Genomic DNA, 22,173 nt, shown 5'->3' on the forward strand with positions numbered 1-22,173 from the left:
TCCTCCAGTTCACTAATCTACTTTTCAGACATGTACAACCTGCTGCTCAGTCTTTTATGCTTTTCTTGCTTGTCTGACAAATCTTTAATCATTTCACTTGTTGACTAGCAAGCACTAGGTTCTACATGAGAATATGCACAGTATATAACACTTGTTCTCACAAAAGCAAATTAAATGGGTCAATCTTGCTATCATTAGCAATTTTAAGAAGTGTAGGATTTATTATAATCTAAATGAATAACCACATTCTATTTAAAAGAAATGAAGCACTGGGGCGCCTGGGTGGCTCAGTCGGTTAAGCGTCTGACTTTGGCTCAGGTCACGATCTCACTGCTCATGAGTTCGAGCCCCGCAGCGGGCTCTGTGCTGACAGCTCGGAGCCTAGAGCCTACTTCAGATTCTTTCTCCATCTCTCTGCCCCTCCCCTGCTTGTGCTCTGTCTGTCTCTCTCTCAAATATAAAAAAATAAAACATAAAAAATATATATATATATTTTAAAATGAAGCACTTCACAAAGGATATATAAAAAAATCACAATCTAGGTCACATTTTATATTTTTAATATATTCCATGTTTCAAACTGGCTTATATTAAAAGTATATAAAAAAAGATACTTACTCTCTTTCCTTTTCAGTCAGTTTGTCATTGATATTATCTTTGATTGTTGATCTAGATCCCTTATGAATTATAGGATATCTCAGGGGCACTTGTAGGAAAAAGGAAATCATGGAGACCAAATGTGCAGTGTAACCAAGGGCAACAGCAATGCTTCCATCGTCTTTTGCTGTAAATTCAAAAGCAGAGGAAAAGAAAATAACTATTTACCTTATAAATGTATATAATAGATCATAATCAATTTCAAGAGATTTCATAAGAAATAACTAGTAAATAAAATATTAATCACATCTAAATTATAGGATTTTTAAATAAATCTAAACATATTAACAAGACTTGAAATTTTACTTACTGTATTTAAAACTACCGCCCAATAATTAATGTGATGAGATTGACATTTCAGGTTTATCTTAAGAGTTCTTAATACACTCTAATATCCATTACTTTCCTGGCATTTTTAAAGACAGAAATAATACCTGGTCTGTTATAATGTGAAAATTAGTTTCAGATATTCAATCATAGTACACTACATGAGCATTATATTTTATTCATTAACAACTTTATAAGCAATATAGTTCTACTGCTGTACTATTGTACAAATTATTAAGTCTAAGGTGAAGTGAAATGGCACAATGCATCCTTACGGGGTATTTTCTCACTATCTACGAGACAGCGTTGCATAACTAAGACTGTGAAGTTAGAAACAGGATAGTGAGGAAAAATATTTTAAAAAGGAAAATAAAAGTCCAAAAACCACAGTATATCTTATTGATTCAATTTAGGTAGAAGCAACTGTTGGGGCAAAAATGTATGTACCCAACGGTCAAACATAAGCATCTATCTTTTAAGAAGTCACAGATAGGGGCACCTGGGGGGCCCAGTCAGTTAAGTGTCTGATTCTTGTTTTCGACTCAGGGCATGATCTCATGGTTTGTGAGTGTGAGCCCTGCATAGGGCTCTGCATTAACGGTGCAGAGCCTGCTTGGGATTCTCTCTCTGCCTTCCCCTGCCGCCCCCTCCTCCCCCCGTATGCACATGCTCTCTCTCTCAAAAGAAAATAAACTTAAAAAAAAAAAGAAGTCACAAATAATTACATTTTTTTAACATTTCTTTATTTTTGAGAGACAGAGAGAGACAGCGCACGAGCGAGGAAGGAGCAGAGAGAGGAGACACAGAATCTGAAGCAGGCTCCAGGCTCTGAGTTGTCAGTTCAGAGCCCAACCTGAGACTCGAACTCACAAATGATGAGATCATGGCCCGCGCCAAAGTCGGACACTCAACCGACTGAGCCACCCAGGTGCCCCAACATTTTTAACTCACCATCTAGACTTCTGCTACTACCTACCAAGGATAATAATCACCAGGTACTCAGAAGACAGTAATAAAGGAAAACGTTTCAAGTTTGCCCCAGAAGGAACAAAAAAGTTAACTGTTTGGTATATAGTCTTCCCAAAATACTTTTAAAAGTTCTCACACACACACACACACACACACACACACACACACACCTCTAAAAGGCTTAAACACATAATCTAGAATATCTCTAGCTAGAGAAAAGGCTGAAATAATTGAGATGACCTTGGCTTGATTTCTAAAGGTTATCTTTAACTTCAATTATTAGTGGTATTTTTCACGTTCTTTTTATATTTAGTTATCCAAGTTCTACCTTCTTGTTGTAGGAATGCCACTATAGTCATCTATTCATCATTTCATTCTCCACCACTGACTACCACAGCGGATTCTTGGTTTCTCTTTGAGTATACTACAAAAACAGGTAACATTCACTGTATACTTTCTTCTGCAAGGAACTGACTATAGTACTTTTATTTATGATAGTCATTAATTCATCAACAATTATGAAACAATTATGGTACCTTTTTATATGCTATTTCGTTCGTTTCACAGATGAAGAACCTAAGGGTCAAAGAAGTTATGGAACCCATCTGAAGTAACACAGTAACACCATATGGGCTGGCCTGATACCAGTGCCTCTGTCTTTAAGCACTCCACCATACTGTCTCAGAAGTTTACTGTGGAACACAACAATTTAACTTGGGCACTAGAATGTACCAAGCATATGACACACTTGTATCACCTTAGTTTCTTCACACTTCTCTTATAAGGGCAAAGGATACCGAGTTCTCTGTGACTTGTCAAGTGTTTGACTGAGAATGGGCTTCTCAACTAAAATTTGATGTTCTCTCAAATCAAACTGCTGAAGAAAATGAACCAGCATTCATTTCAACTGACTACTCAGTCATGCCCTAACTGACTAGAATCCTAACTGTTCTTAGAGACCATGTCCTCTTGCCCCAGTCCCATGCAAGTACCTTGAGTCCTATAACACTTGTGTTGAAATCTGGATACCACAGTACCTTAGAGACTAAAATTACATTCGACTACATTGTAAATTCACCACATTATAATTTAATCATCATATAATGTTAGAGCTAGGAGGAATCTCAAATCACTGAATCTGATGCCAGCAATTTAGAGCTGAGAAAAAAAATGTAATTCAGACTGTATAAGTGACTTGATCATAGTCCTACAGGTAAAATCCATGAGTGATAAAATAAGAGGGTGAACTGTATATACCCCCCCTGCCCTTAAAATATCTATCCCTGGAGTCACAGCTAGGCTACTGAAGTCTATGAGAAGTCACTGAATCCTGTGCCTCCGCTTTCTGTAAAGGGTAGGGCCTACCGAATTTAAAATATTTCTATCAGTAAAAGGACTTGGTCTTTAAGAACTTTCTTCTGAAGTGAGAGAAGAGGAAGCAGACAACTTACAGTAATGAAGTATAATACTACACTAAGTTTGGACTTTTTTATATGTGCTTTACACTAAGCTTTTCCCTTCCTATGAGGCCAGACAGAAAAGAATTTGCAAACTTCTAGAAAGCAGCAGCAGGCCTCTTAACCAGCCTTCCAAACAGGTCAAATGCAAACTATGAATGCTTAAAAAAAAACCTATCCAATGCTAAACACACAAGCATCTACATTTTTCCATATTACTGAAAGGCTAATAATACTAAGGAATTGCATTTGTAAATTTGGAGACCACATCCACGTATCTATTAAAAGAACAAAAACTAGTCTTCTAACAGCACCTCTTTTCAATGACCAAAACAATTTTGCTTAAATTTAAAGATAATAAGGCATCTCTATGAGAAGCCTACGCATGCAAATCAAAATCCAAAAAGAAACAGCAAAAGCCGAAAACTCGCTAAAATTGGAAATCGGCTTTGATTCTGGTTATTCACACTCACCATTGTTTCCACCACAAGACTCCCCGCTCCGCCTATTAAAAACCCTAGGTTGTTTCCATTCCAGGCCACAGTGCTCAGTCATAGCCTCACTGTTAAACGCCACGGTGTTGGATTTCCAATATTGAAGCTTTATATTAAAAAGCATTTTAAAAGGACCACGGGTGAGGCATTACAGGGCCCAAGGGTATTCCAATACCCTCAAAAGGAAAACCACCTCCTGGTAGGGAAGTCACTTTCATCACCCCAAGACCACTGAACCTCCAGTGGGAAAATGTGAGCTCATGTGGTTAATTATGGCTATTGCTGGCCACGAACCTCAGATGTCACTTTCTGTTGCCAATCACTTTAGCTAAAAAACCAAAAGGTTTAAGGTTTCCAGCATTCCAAGATCTAAAAGACGTTTTACCTGCCAAAGCCAAAACCTGGCTCTCGGGGGTGTGCTTTTCCAGTAAGCATTAATGACGTCCCTAACACCTAATGCAGAGCAGAGGTTTGCGTTCCTTATGCCGCTCTCGGGGTTAGGAAGGTTACGGATGATAGGCTTGCTGGGGAGAAGGAGTTGGAGGGGGGTGGAAGGGTTCAGAGAGAGCAGGAATAAACTGTAGGACTCAGGTGTGTGAAAAAGAGCTTAATTTAAACAATGCTTTCAGGGGCTTAAAACCAAAACAAAAATCTGCAGTTTCCTCATAATAATTTCTGATTTGTTTTTCAAACGTGAGTAGTTATTCAGAGCAGCAGTTTTTGTGTCATTTTTATGATAATAAATACCATCAACCCACAATGGCCATGACAATATTATAAATTGATTCAAATGCCCCTTTGACTTATATGTTGGACAAACTATTAATATTCAAATGCATCCAAGTACAAATAAGTGATCTAAAAGCTCTTACCATCCTGCCTTCCCAATCACTGAGGCAGCTGATTTGGTAAGGAACCAAGCACTCACTGATCCAGACAGGACAAAATATTTAAGACTCTAATCACTGCCACAGCATCTATGGAATCATTCCATGTTCTCAATGAGACACTGTTTGACATATGGTCTCTCCTTTCCAAGAAATCATGCCTGCATAAAGGAATACAGACACAGAAGGAAATCTGGGTCTCATTACCACAAAAGGCTCTCGTGTTATGGATTACTTAAAAACACACACAAACAATTTTTTTTTTTTTTTTTTTTACGAGAAATGTCTCAGTCAATGGAACTCAAATGAATACCCTTCACCAGACAACTTTCTCCCATGGTGTCCAGGCTTCTTTGGCATACTCTAACAGTAACTTACCCATTTAGAAAAGAACAATAAAGTTTGGGCCACTACAGTAGAGTTTCCCAAACAGTGTCGACCCAGGCATTGTAAAGTCTATCCCAGCAAAGTCTCTCACAAATATCACAGAATAACCAGTTTGGAGTTCCTTACGAGAGAATGACCAAGAATGCAGCTGTTACAGAACACTAAAAAGCTGTCAGAAGTTTGGAAGAGGTTATTATTCAAAACAAGGACAAAAACGGCATCATGACAGGAATAATACGGACCTTAAAACCAGACTGACCAGGAATGACTTTAGCTCTGCTACTGGCTAGTATGAGTCTTTGGAAAAATTAACTAATCTCTCTGAGCCTCAATTTTCTTGTCTTAAAAAAAAAAAAAATTGAGTGTAATTCTTTCCTTCACAGAAGGAATTCATTCTCGCAGTTGTGAAAATTAAATAAACAAGAAGCACCACGCATGATGTTCCATGTTACCATATTTCTCTACTCTCCCAATCTAAAATGTCCTCCTACCCTTCTCTCACCAGGGGAATACTAGTTCATCTTTTAAGACACCTCAGGCACCATCTTCCCTGTAAAGGTTTTCACGATCCCCTCCTGACGGCACTGAGTATTTCCACTTCTTTGAATCGTGGGTACCTACTATAAACTTCAAAGTGCCTGACACAGGGTATGAAATCAATAAATATGTCTTGATGGCTCTGATTACAAGTTTAATGGCCTCACCTGGACCGAAAGCCCACTGAGGTAGGATCAATGTCCTACTCATCTCTGCACACTCTCAGCAGCTGGCCCAGCAGGTGACACAACACAAGATATTCAGTGAATTGAGAATATGGAAGTGCCTTGCAGAATGCTAACATAAGATTTTAAAGTCCAACACTACCATATGTGCTTCTTAAAATTTCTGATTGTGAGGCATCACAGGGAGCGAACAGGGCCTTAGAGTGAAAAATTACACATTTGTTTCATTTTATCTCCCATTTCATTTTCAGCAAACTGCACTAAAAAGCTAAACGAATTATTTAAAGGATGGGAAAAATAGATTCAGCTTGTCGGACATACTAAGAAGACAGAGCTGGCAAAAGCTGTGAAAAACTAGGAAACAGAATACTTTATAGAACACAAAAATAGAATCGAAGATTGATTATGTCATCAGCTCATGTCATCCCTCTCTTAAAGCCCTGCAGGGTTTTCCCACTCCACTGAGAATAACACAAACACCCTACGGTGGCCTCTAGGCCTTGGCTGACCTCCTCCTACCTTCCTCCTGCTCGCTACTCTCCAGTCACACAGGTCTGGTCTTTTTGGTCTTTCCTTCTTTCTCTCCTACTTTCCTCCCTTTCCCTCCTCTCTCTCACAACCAATTCCCATTACATCTACATGAGTACCTTATATACAAAGCTCTTTCAAGTATTATTATCTCATTCAGTCATCACAATAAATGAGAATGTAGATATTACCCATTTTATAGGTGAAGAAATTAAGCTGAGGGATTATATGGTTTGTCCAAAATACAGGTCTTTTCTCCCATACCCCCTACCCTGAATTTTTTTTTCAGATATATCAAGTTCATTGCTCCATCGTGAACTTTGTACTTGCTGCCCCCTCTTCGAGGAAAGCTCTTCCCCCAGATGTAGCAGAGAGTTGGATCCTTTCAGCCTTCAAATTTTCTGTCCAGTGTTTCTCCTCAGAGAGGCCTTCTCTAACTGCTTTCTCTAAAGTAGGTTCTCCTACTGTCTATAATAACATATTCCTTTATTAAATACTTGTTAAATACTTAATTTCTTATTGGTTGTCTCCCTCAAAAGATTGCACACGCCATGAAAGGAGAGAACATATTTGTTTCTTCTATCATTATATCCTCAAAATCCAGCACAGTGCCTGGCATATAGGTGTGCTCAATTAGTACTTTCTCCAATTGATCGTTGCTCTATATCCCCGGAACCTGGCACAAGGCTCAAGGTACTCAATAGGTTTGTTGAACGAATGAACGAATGAGGAAAAAGATGTGTTATGGCCTTCAGGACACCATAACTTGTCTAAAATCAACACCAAAACACATCTCCATGACTTATGGAGATTAGAAGGAACATTTTACAATGGAAACCTGACAAATCCGGGATAGATCGTTACCTAGTTTTGTGGTCTTGAGCAAGTCACTAACTAAATAGCTCATTTACATGCTATGTAATATGAGATTATACCACTTTCTTTACAGGTTTCCTTTGTTTTGTGAGGATTAAAGATAAGGCAAATGTAATGCTTTTACAGATCTAATCTTCTCAACATTAATGCAAACCAGGTAAGGACATGAATCAATATGTTCATAATATCGATTAGGAAATCAACTTTTGAGTTGAGTTTAGATGGCTTGCTCCAAATTACATGGTTTCTAGAAGGGGAAACAGGACTTAATACAGGTTTTCCCATTCCTATTTTATCACTCATATTATGTCCCAACTACTTGCTGTAAGGGTTGCTGTAAAGGCCAAAGTAGGTAATAAATCAGTCTTAAATGTTAAAGGACCATAAATAACAACATTTTCTTTATCGGGAAATGGAGGAAGGTCCCAAACAAAACCTGTAATGCCGTCTTCTTGAATAACTTCTTCCCACATACATAATATGCTACCTTTGGGAATAATCTATAAAGCTATTTAATAAGCCTCAAAGCACTGCATAGGCTAGGGGAAAAGAACCCACTTTGCTAACAATAAAAAAAAAAAAACAAACCTCTTTACCAAAATGTCAGATAAAAGAAGTTCTTTCCTTTGGCCTACTGGTAAAGAAATTAGGAACTTTAAAATATAGCAATTACTATAAGTCACAGTCTATAATATCTCTAATGTAACTTTTTCTTAGTTCAAAGAGGACAGAAATGACAGTGTAACAAAAGTTGAGCCTGTGGTAGTAGGAATGTCACAAAATCAAATTTTCAAAGACGTTTCATGTTACCAGACATATGATTTTCTAAATAACAACAGAACAGATTAATGTTGGTTGTGCTTCTGCTCCCAACCACATACAAATCTTTCATGAAAATCAAACCAAAAGGATAGGGAGATTATTAGTATTCTTAAGAATGCCATTGTCTGATTTTCTTAAAGCCCACATAAAAACGATTTTCTTTTAAATTTCAAATATACAACTCAATCATTTTTTCCCCATGATTAGAACTAAATATCCTCTTAAGTCTCCCATCAGAGAATCTGACTCTTTCATTTGGGAAGGGACAGAAGGTCCAAAAACCCTCTGCTAGGCAACCAACTCTTCAAGATATCTCTATTTTTTCCTCTGCAACCTACGCATATATCATATACACCAAATCTTTAGATGTAAAAAGAAATAATATACCTTGGAAGTCCTCAGAATTGGGCAACTTGACACCACATACAAAGTAATCCTTATGCTCATTCTGTGAATACAACCAAAGAATGAAATTAATTCTTTTTCTGTTTAAAGCACAGAAACCCTAAGTTAAATCTCAGAGAATTAAGCAGACCAGCGTTAACTCAAAGATAATACTGTTCTGGACACAAAATAGTATCATAATTGTTGAAGCTGGATGATGAGTACATAATGATTCATTATACTACCATCTGCACATTTATATATACTTGAAGTTTTGTATAATATAAACATTTAAAACATCATGTCCAAGCAAAAAGCCATGTAAAATTTTTATTACAGAAACATCCCCACGAATCCATAAACGAAGATTTTTCAATGGAATTAACAAAATTCTGTAAGCAACCTAAAATGCTATTAGCTTTCCTCAGAAAATTAGTCTTTTAAATTTCTTTTCATTAAAAAGAAAATAAAGCCATCAAGTTTGGTGATTTGGCTCTCTAAAAGAGAATTCTCATCTTTCTAATTTTATTGAAGTTTTACTTTTTACATTTACTCTAAAAAACTGGATTCAAAAACTTAACCTCCTGGCAGTTACCCCAGGAACTCCTAAGTAGTACTAACAAATACAAATTAATTACCAGTTATATTTTTAAAGCAGTACACATGCATCTGCATGTATGCGTCAGAAATGCGGGACTCCTGGGGGGCTCATTCAGTTAAGCATCTGACTCATGATTTTGGCTCAGGTCACGATCTCATGGTTAGTGAGATTGAGCCCTGCATCATCGGCTCTGTGCTGTCAGCACAGAGCCTATTTGGGATTCTCTCTCTCTCTCTCTCTCTCTCTCTCTCTCTCTCTGTCTCTCTCTCTGCTCTACCTTGCCTCGTGCTCTCTCTCTCTCAAAATAAATAAATAGAAAGAAAGAAAGAAAGAAAGAAAGAAAGAAAGAAAGAAGAAAGAAAGAGAAAGAGGGAGGGAGAAAGAAAGGAAAAGAAAAGGAAAGAAAGAAAGAAAGAAAGAAAGAAAGAAAGAAAGAAAGAAAGAAAGAAAGAAAGAACGAACGGCAGTTGATAATCTGGCTGAGTAAAAAAGATCATAAGGAAACCAGAAACTTATTTGGCATTCTTTCAGATGAAAATGAGTGCATGTCACCATCAAATTGCTATAAAAAATCAAATGGTTGAACTGAATGCCAATTCATTCCAAATCTATTTTTTTAAATAGATATTAGCTTCTGAATGATTCATGACAAAGCATATGATTAAGACTGGAGCGATGAATTTTTTCACTGAGAGGAAATTTCAAACAGAAACCATCTTTAAAAACAATTTTTTCCCAGAAAATTTGAAACTTACCAAATCAATAGGGTAAATGTAGGAAAGCTCAGATAGTAATTGCCTGCAACGAATTGTCAACTGAGCATTAGTCTTCAGAAAGAGTTCTCTGATAAGGAAAGATAAAAAGCATATTTGTTAAAAAAAAAAAAAAAGTTTTCATGCTAATATTTATTTCCACATAATTGATGCAGAGGAAGATTAAATGGCCTGCAGTGGGCCACAGAAACTCAGAAGTAGAGTCAGAATAATAGCTAACATGAATCCTGACCTATCTCTAAATAGTATAAGATCAAGATAACTATATACTGAGGCCTACTGCGTGTATCAGGCATCATGCTAAGAGATGTAAAGGGTACAAATAATCATTGACTGTGCACCTACCGCTATATGCCAGGAGCTTTACAAACGGCTTTACTTATTAGAATAATTCAATTAGGTTGACATTATTATACCCATTTTACAAACAAGGATAAAAAATTTAGAGAGGCTCAGTAAGAAGACCAGGGTCTCATTTAATCTGAAAGCCAATCTGATTTCAGGAAATATCTACATGGTATTATCTTTAAAAAGTATTCTATTTTTCACTCACAGCTACTGCCTGCCAAATTGGGAAAATAGAATAAAAAGAACAAACAATAAGCTGTGGCATGAGATGATGCAGCTCTTCTCTTGAACTAAAGAAATAAGACCATGAGATAAAATATCCATAGAATAAACTACCTGCTCAATTGTGCTAATGATTAAAAAAAAAAAAAGAGGAATTCAGCAAAACTGTAGGTCAAAGTAGAACATAAAAGTAGTAGTATAACACAAAGAGCATTAAAGAGTTAAAGGGATCTAGTCCTGCTTTCCTTGTGAGCTGGTCAAAATAACTTCCCAGAGCCTTGCCTTCCTATCTGCAAATTGAGAGGATTAGACCAGATGATCTCCACGGTTCTTTCCAGGTCTAACATTCTTGAATGCTCAATTGCTAAGGTTTCTTGAAGAAAAATGTAGGATGAGATGAGTTTCCAGAAAAAGGGAGTAAACATGAGCAAAAGAACAGAGGTGGCATCAAATTAAGCATGTGCTGGAAAAAATAAAGAGAAAAACTATTAGCACCTATGAAATGAATGTTGTGGAGCAACTGAAATGAACTACAGTTGTACAGTGCCAATTTGCTGAAGGTTATTTGAAAGTTAAGCAAAACAATCATCATGACTTCTTAAAAGAAGAAAAAATATGGTAAAAATAGTATTTTAAGAGGAGAGGTCTGATAAGCAACATGGAGGATGAACTGGAAAAGTGGAGAGACTGATGTTAGAAAGACAAGCTAGGAGCTGTGGAGGTAATCCAAATGGACGAACACTAAACAGGAGTAAGTCTGAAGAAAAGACCATAAGCTACACTACATGTGGAAGACAGGAAGAGGAGAAGATTCAAACATTAAGTCATGGTGCAGTGGCCTTAAAAACTAGAAGAATAGGGGCGCCCGGGTGGCTCAGTCAGTTAAGCATCCCACTCCTGATTTCAGCTCAGGTCGTGATCTCACGGTTCGTGAGTTCAAACCCTGCGTGGGGATCTGTGCTGAAAGCACCCAGCCTGCTTGGGATTCTCTCTCTTCCCCTCCCCTGCTTTCTCTCTCTCTCTCTCTCTCTCTCTCTCTCTCTCTGAAAAATAAATAAACATTAAAAATAAATAAGCAATACATAAATAAACTAGAAAATCAACTGTTCACATTTCTGATTAGGCTAGGAGCTCTCGTAACTACTTTTAGCACGTGCATGACGCTCAGTAGGGTGCTTCATAAATGTTTGTTGAATAAATGAACGTGGCACTGATGTGTGTGGAATATAAATGAATACCAGCAGCTTTTACAGAATCCTGCTTTTCCAAATCCTACCCTTAAGGTAAACTCAACACTCTTAACTATTATTCTCAGTGTTGCATTTACCTTTTCGCAGTACACTCCTTCCTCAATTCATTCAGAGATTCCTTCTGGAGTTGAAGCTTGAGGTGCTCAGTTGAAAATGCACTTCCTAGAGACAGATGGAGGAAGACAATTCCAGATGTAACACTGCAGATACAACTGTTCAATCACAACCAAACACGCAGAGCCCATCCCCTGACTATGAGAGAGCAATAGAGTTCAGAGGCAAAGTAAACTGGGGATAGAAGTCTTCTGGGGGAATTAACTAGAAAAAACTTCCCTACTTGTTCAATTTTAACACAAGTCCAGCCTCTAGCAGGAGTCAAAGAGTAATCTGCCTCCAGATTTCTGGATTGCTGACCAAGAAACCCTGATGAGATTTCAAAATTCAGACTTCATTTAAAAAAAATTTTTTTTAATATTTATTCACCTTTAAGAGACAGAGAGAGACAGGATGTGAGGTGAGGGGGGGGGGGTAGGCAGAGAGAGAGAGGGAGACACAGAATCCGAAGCAGGCTTCCGGCTCTGAGCTGTCAGCACAGAGCCCGATGCGGGACTCAAACTCACTGACTGCGAGATCATGTCCTGAGCCGAAGTCAGATGCTCAACCAACTGAGCCACCCAGGCATCCCCAGACTTCATTTTAAAAGAAAGTGGCTATAGACTCTGGTGTTAATGCTTATTCACTAAAGGTTCATCAATTGTAATAAACAGATCTCTCTGGTGGGAGATGCTGATAATGGAGGAGGCTATGCATGTGTGAGAGTTGGGGATATATGGGAAATCTCTGCAACTTCGGCTCAAGTTTGCTATGAACCTAAAAAACTGCTCTAATAAATAAAGTTTATCTATTTTTTAAGTGGTTAATTTCTTCTCACCCACAAATGCTATACAACAACGTTTCTGAGAGTATAAAAAGTAGAAAAGGAAAAATTACCTGCATTTTGACTATCGCGTAGTTCATAAATATAAGTAGTTTTAGCTACAATCACAGTGTGCAGGAAATGTATATTCTGATTTTTCCATATTATGTCATAAGCATTTTTACATGTTGACAGATAGTTTAAGTTATAATGTTTAATGGCTGTGTAAAATTCAACTCCGTGGATGTGAATTATATGAATATTCCACATTTTAACTGATACCCCAAACCCCAAACCCATTACAGAACATTTAATTTCCTTTAAGTGTTTGCTTTAGCATTACACAGAGATTAGTATTTGTGTTTATATGCCTGATTGTTATATTTACATCAACTTCTGGAACCTCCATGTCCATTTATGTGATCATAAAATCTTTCTACATCTTCCTACTCTAAGAAATGAGAGCATCTTCTGTTCTTGACAATCCAGGCCTGATAGCACCAGAAATACTGAAGCACAGAAAAACAATCTTAGATCCAGACACACTAATCTTACAAAGGGGTTTGGTTTCATGAACTATGATCCAACAGGAAAAGGGGCCTTCAACTATTCTGCACCTCTCCTGCGAGAAGGAACGAGAAGTACCTTACTGAACATTACACAGTTTAGACCTTAGCACTAAGTTCACCAACTTAAGTCATTTTATCAACATATTTCTAAGTACCCTTCTCTTCTCTCACACCTGTATTTAAATGATCCACATGTTGGTAACTTTGCCCCCCCAAATAGAACATAATCAAGGAGCACCACTCATCTCCTTTAGCCCCAGTATAATTCCTCCCCAAATCTTAATCTTTAATGATTTCAGATGACATTCAGATTGACAACTTTCACCCCCCACCCCATGTACGTGTTGAACGATTACCAAATATTTGAAAATTTCCAGATTTATCTATTAGTGATTTCTAGTTTATTTCTTTTAGTCAGAGACCATATTTTGTATTATTCTGATTCTTTTTTAATTTGTTTTATGATAGCAACTATGGCCTAACCGAATGTTCAATGCGCGTACGATAAAAAGTTATATTCTGATAGTGTGCAGTGGGGTGGTCTGCTGTTAATCAGGGCAAGTTAGTTAATAGTGTTAAGGTCTTTATCCTTACTGATTTTCTCTTCACTTGTTCTATGAATTACTGAGAGATGAGTGTTGCAGCTTCCAGCTTTAATTATAGATTTGGCTATTTCTTCTTCCAATTTTATCAGTTTTTGCTATATACACACACACATTTAACACTGTGTGTGTGTGTGTGTGTGTGTAGTGTATACATATATGTTGTATATATATAGTGTATATATGGTGTATATATGGTTTGCGTGTATGTATATATATGTATATACGTAAATATACATATATACATGTATACACACACACTCATATATAGTGAAGCTCTGTTATGCTCATACATATTTAGAATTGTCATATCTTTTTGTGACTGACCTCTCCACCAAAATGTAAAATCTGTCTTTATCACAGGTAATATTCACTGTTCTGAAATCTCCTTTTCTAATATAATATTGCCACTCTGGCCTTCTTTTAATTTGTATCTGCATGGTGTACTATTCCCATTCGTTTACTTTTTTTTTAATTTTTTTTTTTTCCCCAACGTTTATTTATTTTTGGGACAGAGAGAGACAGAGCATGAACGGGAGAGGGAGACACAGAATCGGAAACAGGCTCCAGGCTCTGAGCCATCAGCCCACAGCCCGACGCGGGGCTCGAACTCCCAGACCGCGAGATCGTGACCTGGCTGAAGTCGGACGCTTAACCGACTGCGCCACCCAGGCGCCCCTCCATTCGTTTACTTTTAATCAATCAATCTATCTACTCTTATATTAAAAGTGGATTCCTTACAGATAGCATTTAGTTGGTTTTTTTTTAATGTAAATTAATCTGAGCAATCTCAGTTTTTTAACTGAGGTATTTTGATTGCTTATACTTAATATAATCATTGACATTTAGATTAAAATCTACCATTTGGCTAGTTGTTTTCTATATATTCTACCTATTCTCTGTTCCTTTTTCCCTTCTTTTTTCATGCTTTTGAATTGAATATTTTTTTACAATTCCCTCTTTCTTCACGATTGGCTTAGTCTTATCTCCATTTTACTTTTTAATTTTTTTAATGTTTATTTACTTTTGAAAGAATGAGACAGAGGCGTGAGTGTGGGAGGGGCAGAGAGAGGGAGACACAGAATTGGAAGCAGGCTCCAGGCTGTCAGCACAGAGCACGATGTGGGGCTCGAACTCACAGACCACGAGATCATGACCTGAGCTAAAGTTGGACACTTAACCGACTGAGCCACCCAGGCGCCCCAGTCTTACTTCTATTTTAAATTTTTCGTGGCTGCCCCAGAGTTTACAGTATATAACTTCAATAAATAAGTCTACCTTCAAATATTATTATACTACTTCATGTAGAGTATAAAAACCTGAAAATCCTATACTCCCAATTCTTCCCTTCCCCACTCTTCACATTCTTCACACATTTTACTTTATGCATGTTATAAACCCCAAAACACTGCTATTTTTGCATTAGAAAATCAACTGTCTTTTATAGTAATTAAAAATAAGAAAAAATGCCTTTATAGTATCTTCAACCATTTCTGGAGATCTCATTTTTTGTGTGTGTAGAGCCACATTTCTGTCTGGTATCATTTTTCTTCCACTGAAGAAATTCTTTTAACATTTCTTAAAATGTAGGACTGGTGGTAATGAATTGTCTTAGTTTTTTGTCAAAGAGTCTCTTTGCACGTCAGTTCAGGTAATTTCTATTGATCTATATTCAAGTTCACTTATTCTTTTCTCAGCTGTGTCAAATCTACTGGAGTGTCCGTCAAAGGCACTGTTCATCTCTCTTACCATGTTCTTTATTTGTAGCATATCTATTAGACTGTTTCTTACAGTTTCCATTTCACAGCTGAAATTTACCATCTATCCATACTGGTTATCCACCTTTCAATAAAAGCCCAAAGCCCATTAATCATAGTTATTTTAAATTCTCTCTCTGGTATTCCCAACATCTGAGTCACTACTGAGTTTTTTTCCTCTCTTGAGTTAAATTCTTCTCTTGACAACATTTGGTTGGTGGTGGTGGGAGGGGAAGGGATAACAATGGGTCTTTGTTTTGTTTTTGCTTTTCTTTGTTTCAAAAATTTTGATTGAAGGCTCAACATCATGTGCAACAGAGAGCATGAGACAACAGAGAAAGAAAAGGACACGCCTCTTCTACTGTTAATTTAGGGGCTGAGTCAATACAATCAGGAACTAAGCTGGTTTGGGGTTTTGTTGCTTCCATTTTGTTGCTACCTTCAACTTCAAGATTCTTCAAATTTCCTCTAACTTCTCCTTTTTGGAGGTGGTGATGGTGGAGATGATTTGCTGGATGCTTTTGCTCAATGAACTTGTTCCATCCTCAGATTTAGGGAACAAGTTCTGCCCTATGAACCTGCACCTAAGTAAGAGTGACTCACTATGCTCTTGCCTCTCCTCAAGTGGTACACTAATGCGGCTTGTTATTCCATGCTTTCCATCCTGGTTGGGGAGGAGAGCTGAGTTTCTCTTTTATCTCATTTGAGCTAAGCAGTCCCTGTGCCCTGAGGTATCAGGGTAGGGCTTTCTCTCAGTGATCCTGTCCCTCCCCTAGGGACAGGAGGTTTCTAATAGTCCAGGGCCAACACTGTTTCTGCCTCACCCCCAAGGGTAATGATGTTTTCTTTTTCTTCTTCCGATCCTTCACTTCTGTCCTAGAAACCATAGGGCTTGCAGCTCTTCCTCCAGAGGCTTAGTGCTTTTGTTCTTAGAGAAGAGTTATGCTTTCTAGCAACAGCATCCGTTCCCCTTCCTCCAGACCTATACAACCACAGGAGGCTTTCTACATTTTCTACCCTGTCTCCAATCTTTCTTGTGAATATCCATTGTAGGTCCACACAGAGTAAACTGCAAGGAGGTGTGAACTGCTTACAGCTGCTATAGTCTTACAATAGAACACACTTAGTGGTTAGCAATTTGTTAAAAATTGTAGTGGAATTATTTTACCTTCCTAGACAGTGGCCCAACTTCCTCCCATGCTCTGCCACTGGTGAGTCAGCCCTCACATCCTGTCTCTTCTTGGACATGCCCATCTTTTCTTACATTATCAGGCTACCTGGCTGCCCTGTAATCTTTAATTCTCCAGATGCAAGAAAAGCTATGATTTTGTACATTATTCAGCTTTCTCTTGTTGTTAGGGTGGAAGTAAAGTTCCTACTACCTTTCTACATCCTCTGCAGAGGCTGGAAGTCAAATCTGAGGATGGTGATTTAAATTTTTTTTTTAAGTTTTTCTCTGTTCTTTGTATTTCCTGCTCCTTTGGGGTCAGCTATTCCATTTAACTTGGACTTGTTTATACTGTTTTCCTCAAATATCTGATGATCCTTGGTTTTCCCTTCAAATCCATGAATAAGTGATTAGACTGATTAGTACAGGCAACTAGTGTAGGTTTCCTTTAAAGCTATAAAGACCTATTTACATGAAAGGCATCATTCCTGGGTGCCAACTCAGCGTAAGTGGATAGGTCCTGTGGACAATTAGGCTTTTCTTCAGAGTATATATGTCATGCTGGAAGAAGGTAGTACTGTTATATTATTGACAACTGTCAATCTTAGGACTGGGTTACTCTAGGGCATTTCACTTCTAAGTAGAGCTGTCTTTATGTTTTCCTTCTAGGTCAATTGTAGAAGTCCATAGTCAGGCTCTGTTCCACCTTCTATGCCAAACCCTTGTCCCATGAGACCTAACCAGGTCAAGAATCCATTATGTTTAGAAAGTAGCTGGAGCAAGTATTACAGGAAGGGAGTCCAAATCCAAAGAAAAGAAAATGGACCAGTAGGCCCAGCTCCCCTAATTACTGCTCCATCGTTCCTGATCTCTGTACTTGGAAACTCCAAGTTGAGGCCTCTGAGAGCTGCACCAGAAACCCGCACATCAGCCTCTTCCATTTTTGTGCCAGGTGGCAGTTTTTCTCTACTCTAGCTGATGCATCAAAACAATCCTATCTATACTGTGTCTTGGAGAACTGTGTCAAAATCTTTGCTATTCCAATGGTGCCCTCTCTTATCTTTACCACCACCACTGTATCTTTACTATCATATCAGTGGGTCATTGAGAGGGAGGGAAAGCAAATGAATGCGCTTAGTTTACCATATTCCAAAATTGTTTTCTGGAATGTTTGGTCCTGTCCATTTACACACTAACGTTCCACTCTGTTAGGAAGATGGCCCCTGTGTTCAGCAAAAACTCAGGTCAGACACTTTAATTTTAATAACCAAATGTCAATGCTGTCTCCTGTAAGTCTAACAGCTAAAGAATATTAATCTTGCTTCCATCAACAAAACACAACACAGACTCTTTGGGCCCTTTCTCACCAGAGACTTTGGCCTCAGACTGGATAATGGCCAGCTCCTGTCAAAATTACAGTTAAAACCAATAAACTGTCATTCTTCTGGGTTTTCTATATCATGTCAGATGACCAAAAAGCAATATACTTGAACTGTTTTAGTTTCCTTCCCTGCAGAAATGCTTTTTTTGAACTATGATTTATGATACTGCCCTTCTCAAGGGTTAAAAGATATTTCTTGCTGTAACTTTTGCAAAATTGCAATGACTATATTTCATTATGATGTTTAATACATTGCACATTCTTCCCAGAATTTAGTGCCAATAAATTGTTTTCTCCCTAAAGAACGGATCTACTTCCTTATAACATGTAATGGGAAGCACTTGACTCCTTTCATAATTCTACACAATTGGCTTGATGGCTAACAATGTCATAGCTAATTTTAGTGCTTCAATACAATAGGTGGATCATATGGGAGGCAGTACACTATATTGGAAAGCCCGTGTCCTTAGGAATCAGAAAGATTTGGGCTAAAATCCTACCTATGCTACTTTCAGAACTCTAAACAAGTCTCAGCTTCTCTGAGTTTCATTTTCCTCATTTGTAAAATGGGGATAATTTCCCTTTTGTTCAACATTTGCATTCTCTCGACCTGCCCCCATGAAGCTCTAAGTGGGTAGAGAAAATTATACAACCAGTCTGATTGATTTTACTTTAAAAATATAAGCACAGAGCACAAACAGGGACACTGTCCAGCAATCCTACTCCAGTTCCATCATTAGTTTGCTTTCCCTGTTTGCTTTCCCACTCTTGGAGCTGAGTACTCCACACATTCCCCTCAATCCCTCAACTCCTTCTGTAGAATATAATTGCCCCACCTCGTACTACCCTGAAATAATCGGATTCCTTCACAGTCCTACCCACTACCTGCCCCTGTGCCATTTTCTTAGCCTTCTCCTCCTGTTCAGTGGATAAGACAAATAGCTTCATTTATATAAACTCTGAATTCCTTCTCATTCCAACCGATGTCACACTAGTCTGTTCCTGACAAATTATGTTCCAGCCACAGTGGCCTCTTTTCTGTTCCAGTCTAAGCCCTTTCTATGTCCAGGTAGCCTTTTCACTTGCTGTTCCCTCTGTTTCTCCAGCAGGCTGAGCTCCTCAGGCAAACCTTTTCTGAGCAATCTCTATAAAAATGGTCTCCCACAATTATCTTGTATCACCACAGCTTGTTTATAGTACTTCTCACAACTTGATATTTATTTTCCTTGCTGGTTTCTTGTTTACGGTCTTACCCACTAGGTAGGTATCCAAAATTGGAAGTCACAATTAATTCTTCATTTTTCTCTCTTTACCCCAATATCTACTTTTCCTCCAGCATTTGTCTTTGTTTAATCATCTGGCCAGTTGTCAAAACTAGAAATTGGAAACTATCCTAAATCTTTCTCTCTCTCTCTCCTCCAACCCACCAAGCCATTAACAGTAGAGTCTATCATCGAAATATTTCTCGAACCTACACATTCCCTCCTCCCTTTACATTCCCAATATGTTTCAGTTTTAATTATGGATTGCTTAGATTACTGTAATAACTCCCTAACAGTTCTCTATCCTCAACTCTTCAAAGAGAACTTTCTAAAACATATACCTAATCCCCATTCTTTACTGCAGTCATCAATACAGTCTCATCTACTTTTTGTCTTTGAGAAATTTGCTTATTTCAGTAGATCTCTAGACCTTTCAACAAGAACTTCCTTTATGATTAGGTCATTCTTTACCTCTCCTGCCTCTCCTACGAACCCTTACTTGAATGTGTCCTTAGTGGTAGCTTTACTGGAATTACCTGCAGTTCTCTAATCTACTTCCAGGCTTCTGTATAAACTGTTGCTTCTATCTGGAAAAGTCTCACCTTCTCCCCCTAGGTATCCATCAGGTATTTTTCTAGACTCAGCCTAAGTGTCACCTCCTTTAACTAATTTTGATTTTCAGATACTCATTGTCTGTGCTCCTATAACACCTTCCAAATATCTCTCTCATATAGTTGTCACACCTGTCATTATGTTCCTAACATCTTACACAGTGCTGGGTTCGTTGTGGGTGTTCCATAAACGATGAATAAATGACTTGACAACGGTGCACGTGCACACACACACTCAACGGCCTTGTCTTCTGATCTCCTTTTATTTCTATGTTCAACTATTTAATTGTAAGCACTTTTTTTTTTTTTTTTTGTAAATGTCACTTCCAATGCTTTTTGGAAGTGGAGAAAAAATGGTAATAACAAAAATCTGGTAAAACAAAAATCTGTCAGGTGGCTTTTTTCTGCCTATCTATACCTTCCATTGCAAAAGAGGGAGATTAAAATATGATAGCTTACCTTTCCTGCAATCCAGTTAAGACATTACAGGAATAAATCATTACAAATGTATGGAAACAGAATCATTCTGAAAAGAAAATCTGAGGTTTACTCAGCACCCACATTTGTCCTCCCCACTGCTAAGTTGTCTGTTTTCACATGCTGCATACAATGTAAACAGCTAAAAGTAAAGAAACTTTAATAGCATAACCCCCCCCCCAAAAAAAAACTGGCCTCACGTTTTGAAACCTTTGAAAGAAATTTTTGAAAGAAATTTTGAATAATTTTTAAGGAAATCTGCTTAGGAATTTCTGTCAGATGGCTATAAAAAAAATCAGAACATACACACAGGCTAATAAAATTTAAATTCTCCCATCATTTCAAATAAATATATCTTGAATTATGAAATTTGTACAGTAATTTTTCAATTTGTGACCTTATGACATAAGAGAAGAAGATTGTTACATGATGCTTAACGATGTCTTTATAATTGCAAATAGAAATCTATGACCTTTTGGGGGTACCTGGGTGGCTCAGTCGGTTAAGCATCTGAATTAGCTCAGGTCATGATCTCATGGTTCATGGGTTCCAGTCCCACATTGGGCTCTGTGCTGACAGTGTGGAGATTGCTTGGGATCCTCTCTCTACCTCTATCTCTGCTCCTACCCCACTTGCACGCTCTCCCTCTCTCAAAATAAATACATAAACTTAGAAAAAAAGGGAAATCTATGACCTTTTAATAGAAACTAAGGCACCACTTTAAATATACTGTGTCATTTTCCTTTTATGAGAAAAGAGCACAATAATTTACTGAACAAAGAGAAGCTAATTAAATAGAACTAGATACATAGTTCATCTTACTCAAATTTATTACAAAATGACAATAAAGAATGATCATAATTGATGGGAACTTCATATAAAATATTTATTTTGGTAATAAAGCATCAAAACTTTCTATTTATTGAAATTACTAAGAGGATTTTTTCCCTAAATCTAAGCAATGAAATCTGACATAGTTGACTTCTACACATGACGTTGCTAAAAGAAGGTTTGTTTTTGCTCTTGCTTGTCAAAATGAATTGAAGATCTTTGAAACAGAAGCTCCCACCACATGTCTTTCCACTTCATAAACAATATCTATAGACATGCTTGGGGTCACAGAATCTCTCTCTCTCTCTCTCTCTCTCTCTCTGGCATTTTTCATTGCTGGGAAATCTATTGCTGTCATCAAACTTTGAAAAATAAAGAGATTCATAAAAAAGGTGAACAGATTCCCATCCTTTTTGTCAATCCTCTTCTTCTGAGATAACTAGAATTTTAGAGCTGTAAGAAATCTGGACTGTATAATTAAAAATTTTTTGTTTGTGAGGACAAACTGAGAGAATGGCAGATCTTTAATCCAAATCTCTTAATTAACATGCAACCAAATCAAAGACATCTTTGGGAAAAATTCACTTCACCCATCATATGATAAAAAGGAATATAACAGAACAAAGTTCTTCATCTAATAGTCCACAGGCCAATGGAAAACTAGCAAACCATCAGTCAATTTACTGTTGGACACATATTAGAGAAAGCAACAATATTTTGTTTAGTGGAAACAAGACAGGTATTGGGTCAGAGAAACCTAAATTGTATTTGGATCTGTTACTTATTTGTGACAAATGTCTCTGAGCCCCAATTATTCTCATTTGGAAAAAGGGGGTAAAATAATTACCTCTTAGGACTATTTTAAGAAGTAAATGATATACCATAAGTGAAACAT

General features: G+C 37.5%; 1 protein-coding gene across 2 annotated transcripts in view; it reads right to left on the bottom strand.

The window, feature by feature from the left end:
* UVRAG (UV radiation resistance associated) overlaps positions 1 to 22,173 on the bottom strand; it is a 297,500-nt gene that overhangs the window by 121,440 nt on the left and 153,887 nt on the right. For both annotated transcript variants that reach the window (XM_043580203.1, XM_043580204.1), the window contains 4 exons: positions 11,782 to 11,866; positions 9,867 to 9,954; positions 8,514 to 8,574; positions 619 to 784 (listed from right to left, as the gene is read on the bottom strand). In XM_043580203.1, coding sequence (XP_043436138.1) covers positions 619 to 784; positions 8,514 to 8,574; positions 9,867 to 9,954; positions 11,782 to 11,866 — 400 coding nt within the window. The remainder of the gene's footprint in view (positions 1 to 618; positions 785 to 8,513; positions 8,575 to 9,866; positions 9,955 to 11,781; positions 11,867 to 22,173) is intronic.

This window comes from Prionailurus bengalensis, chromosome D1, assembly GCF_016509475.1.
Source record: "Prionailurus bengalensis isolate Pbe53 chromosome D1, Fcat_Pben_1.1_paternal_pri, whole genome shotgun sequence".
Taxonomy (NCBI): Eukaryota; Metazoa; Chordata; class Mammalia; order Carnivora; family Felidae; genus Prionailurus; species Prionailurus bengalensis.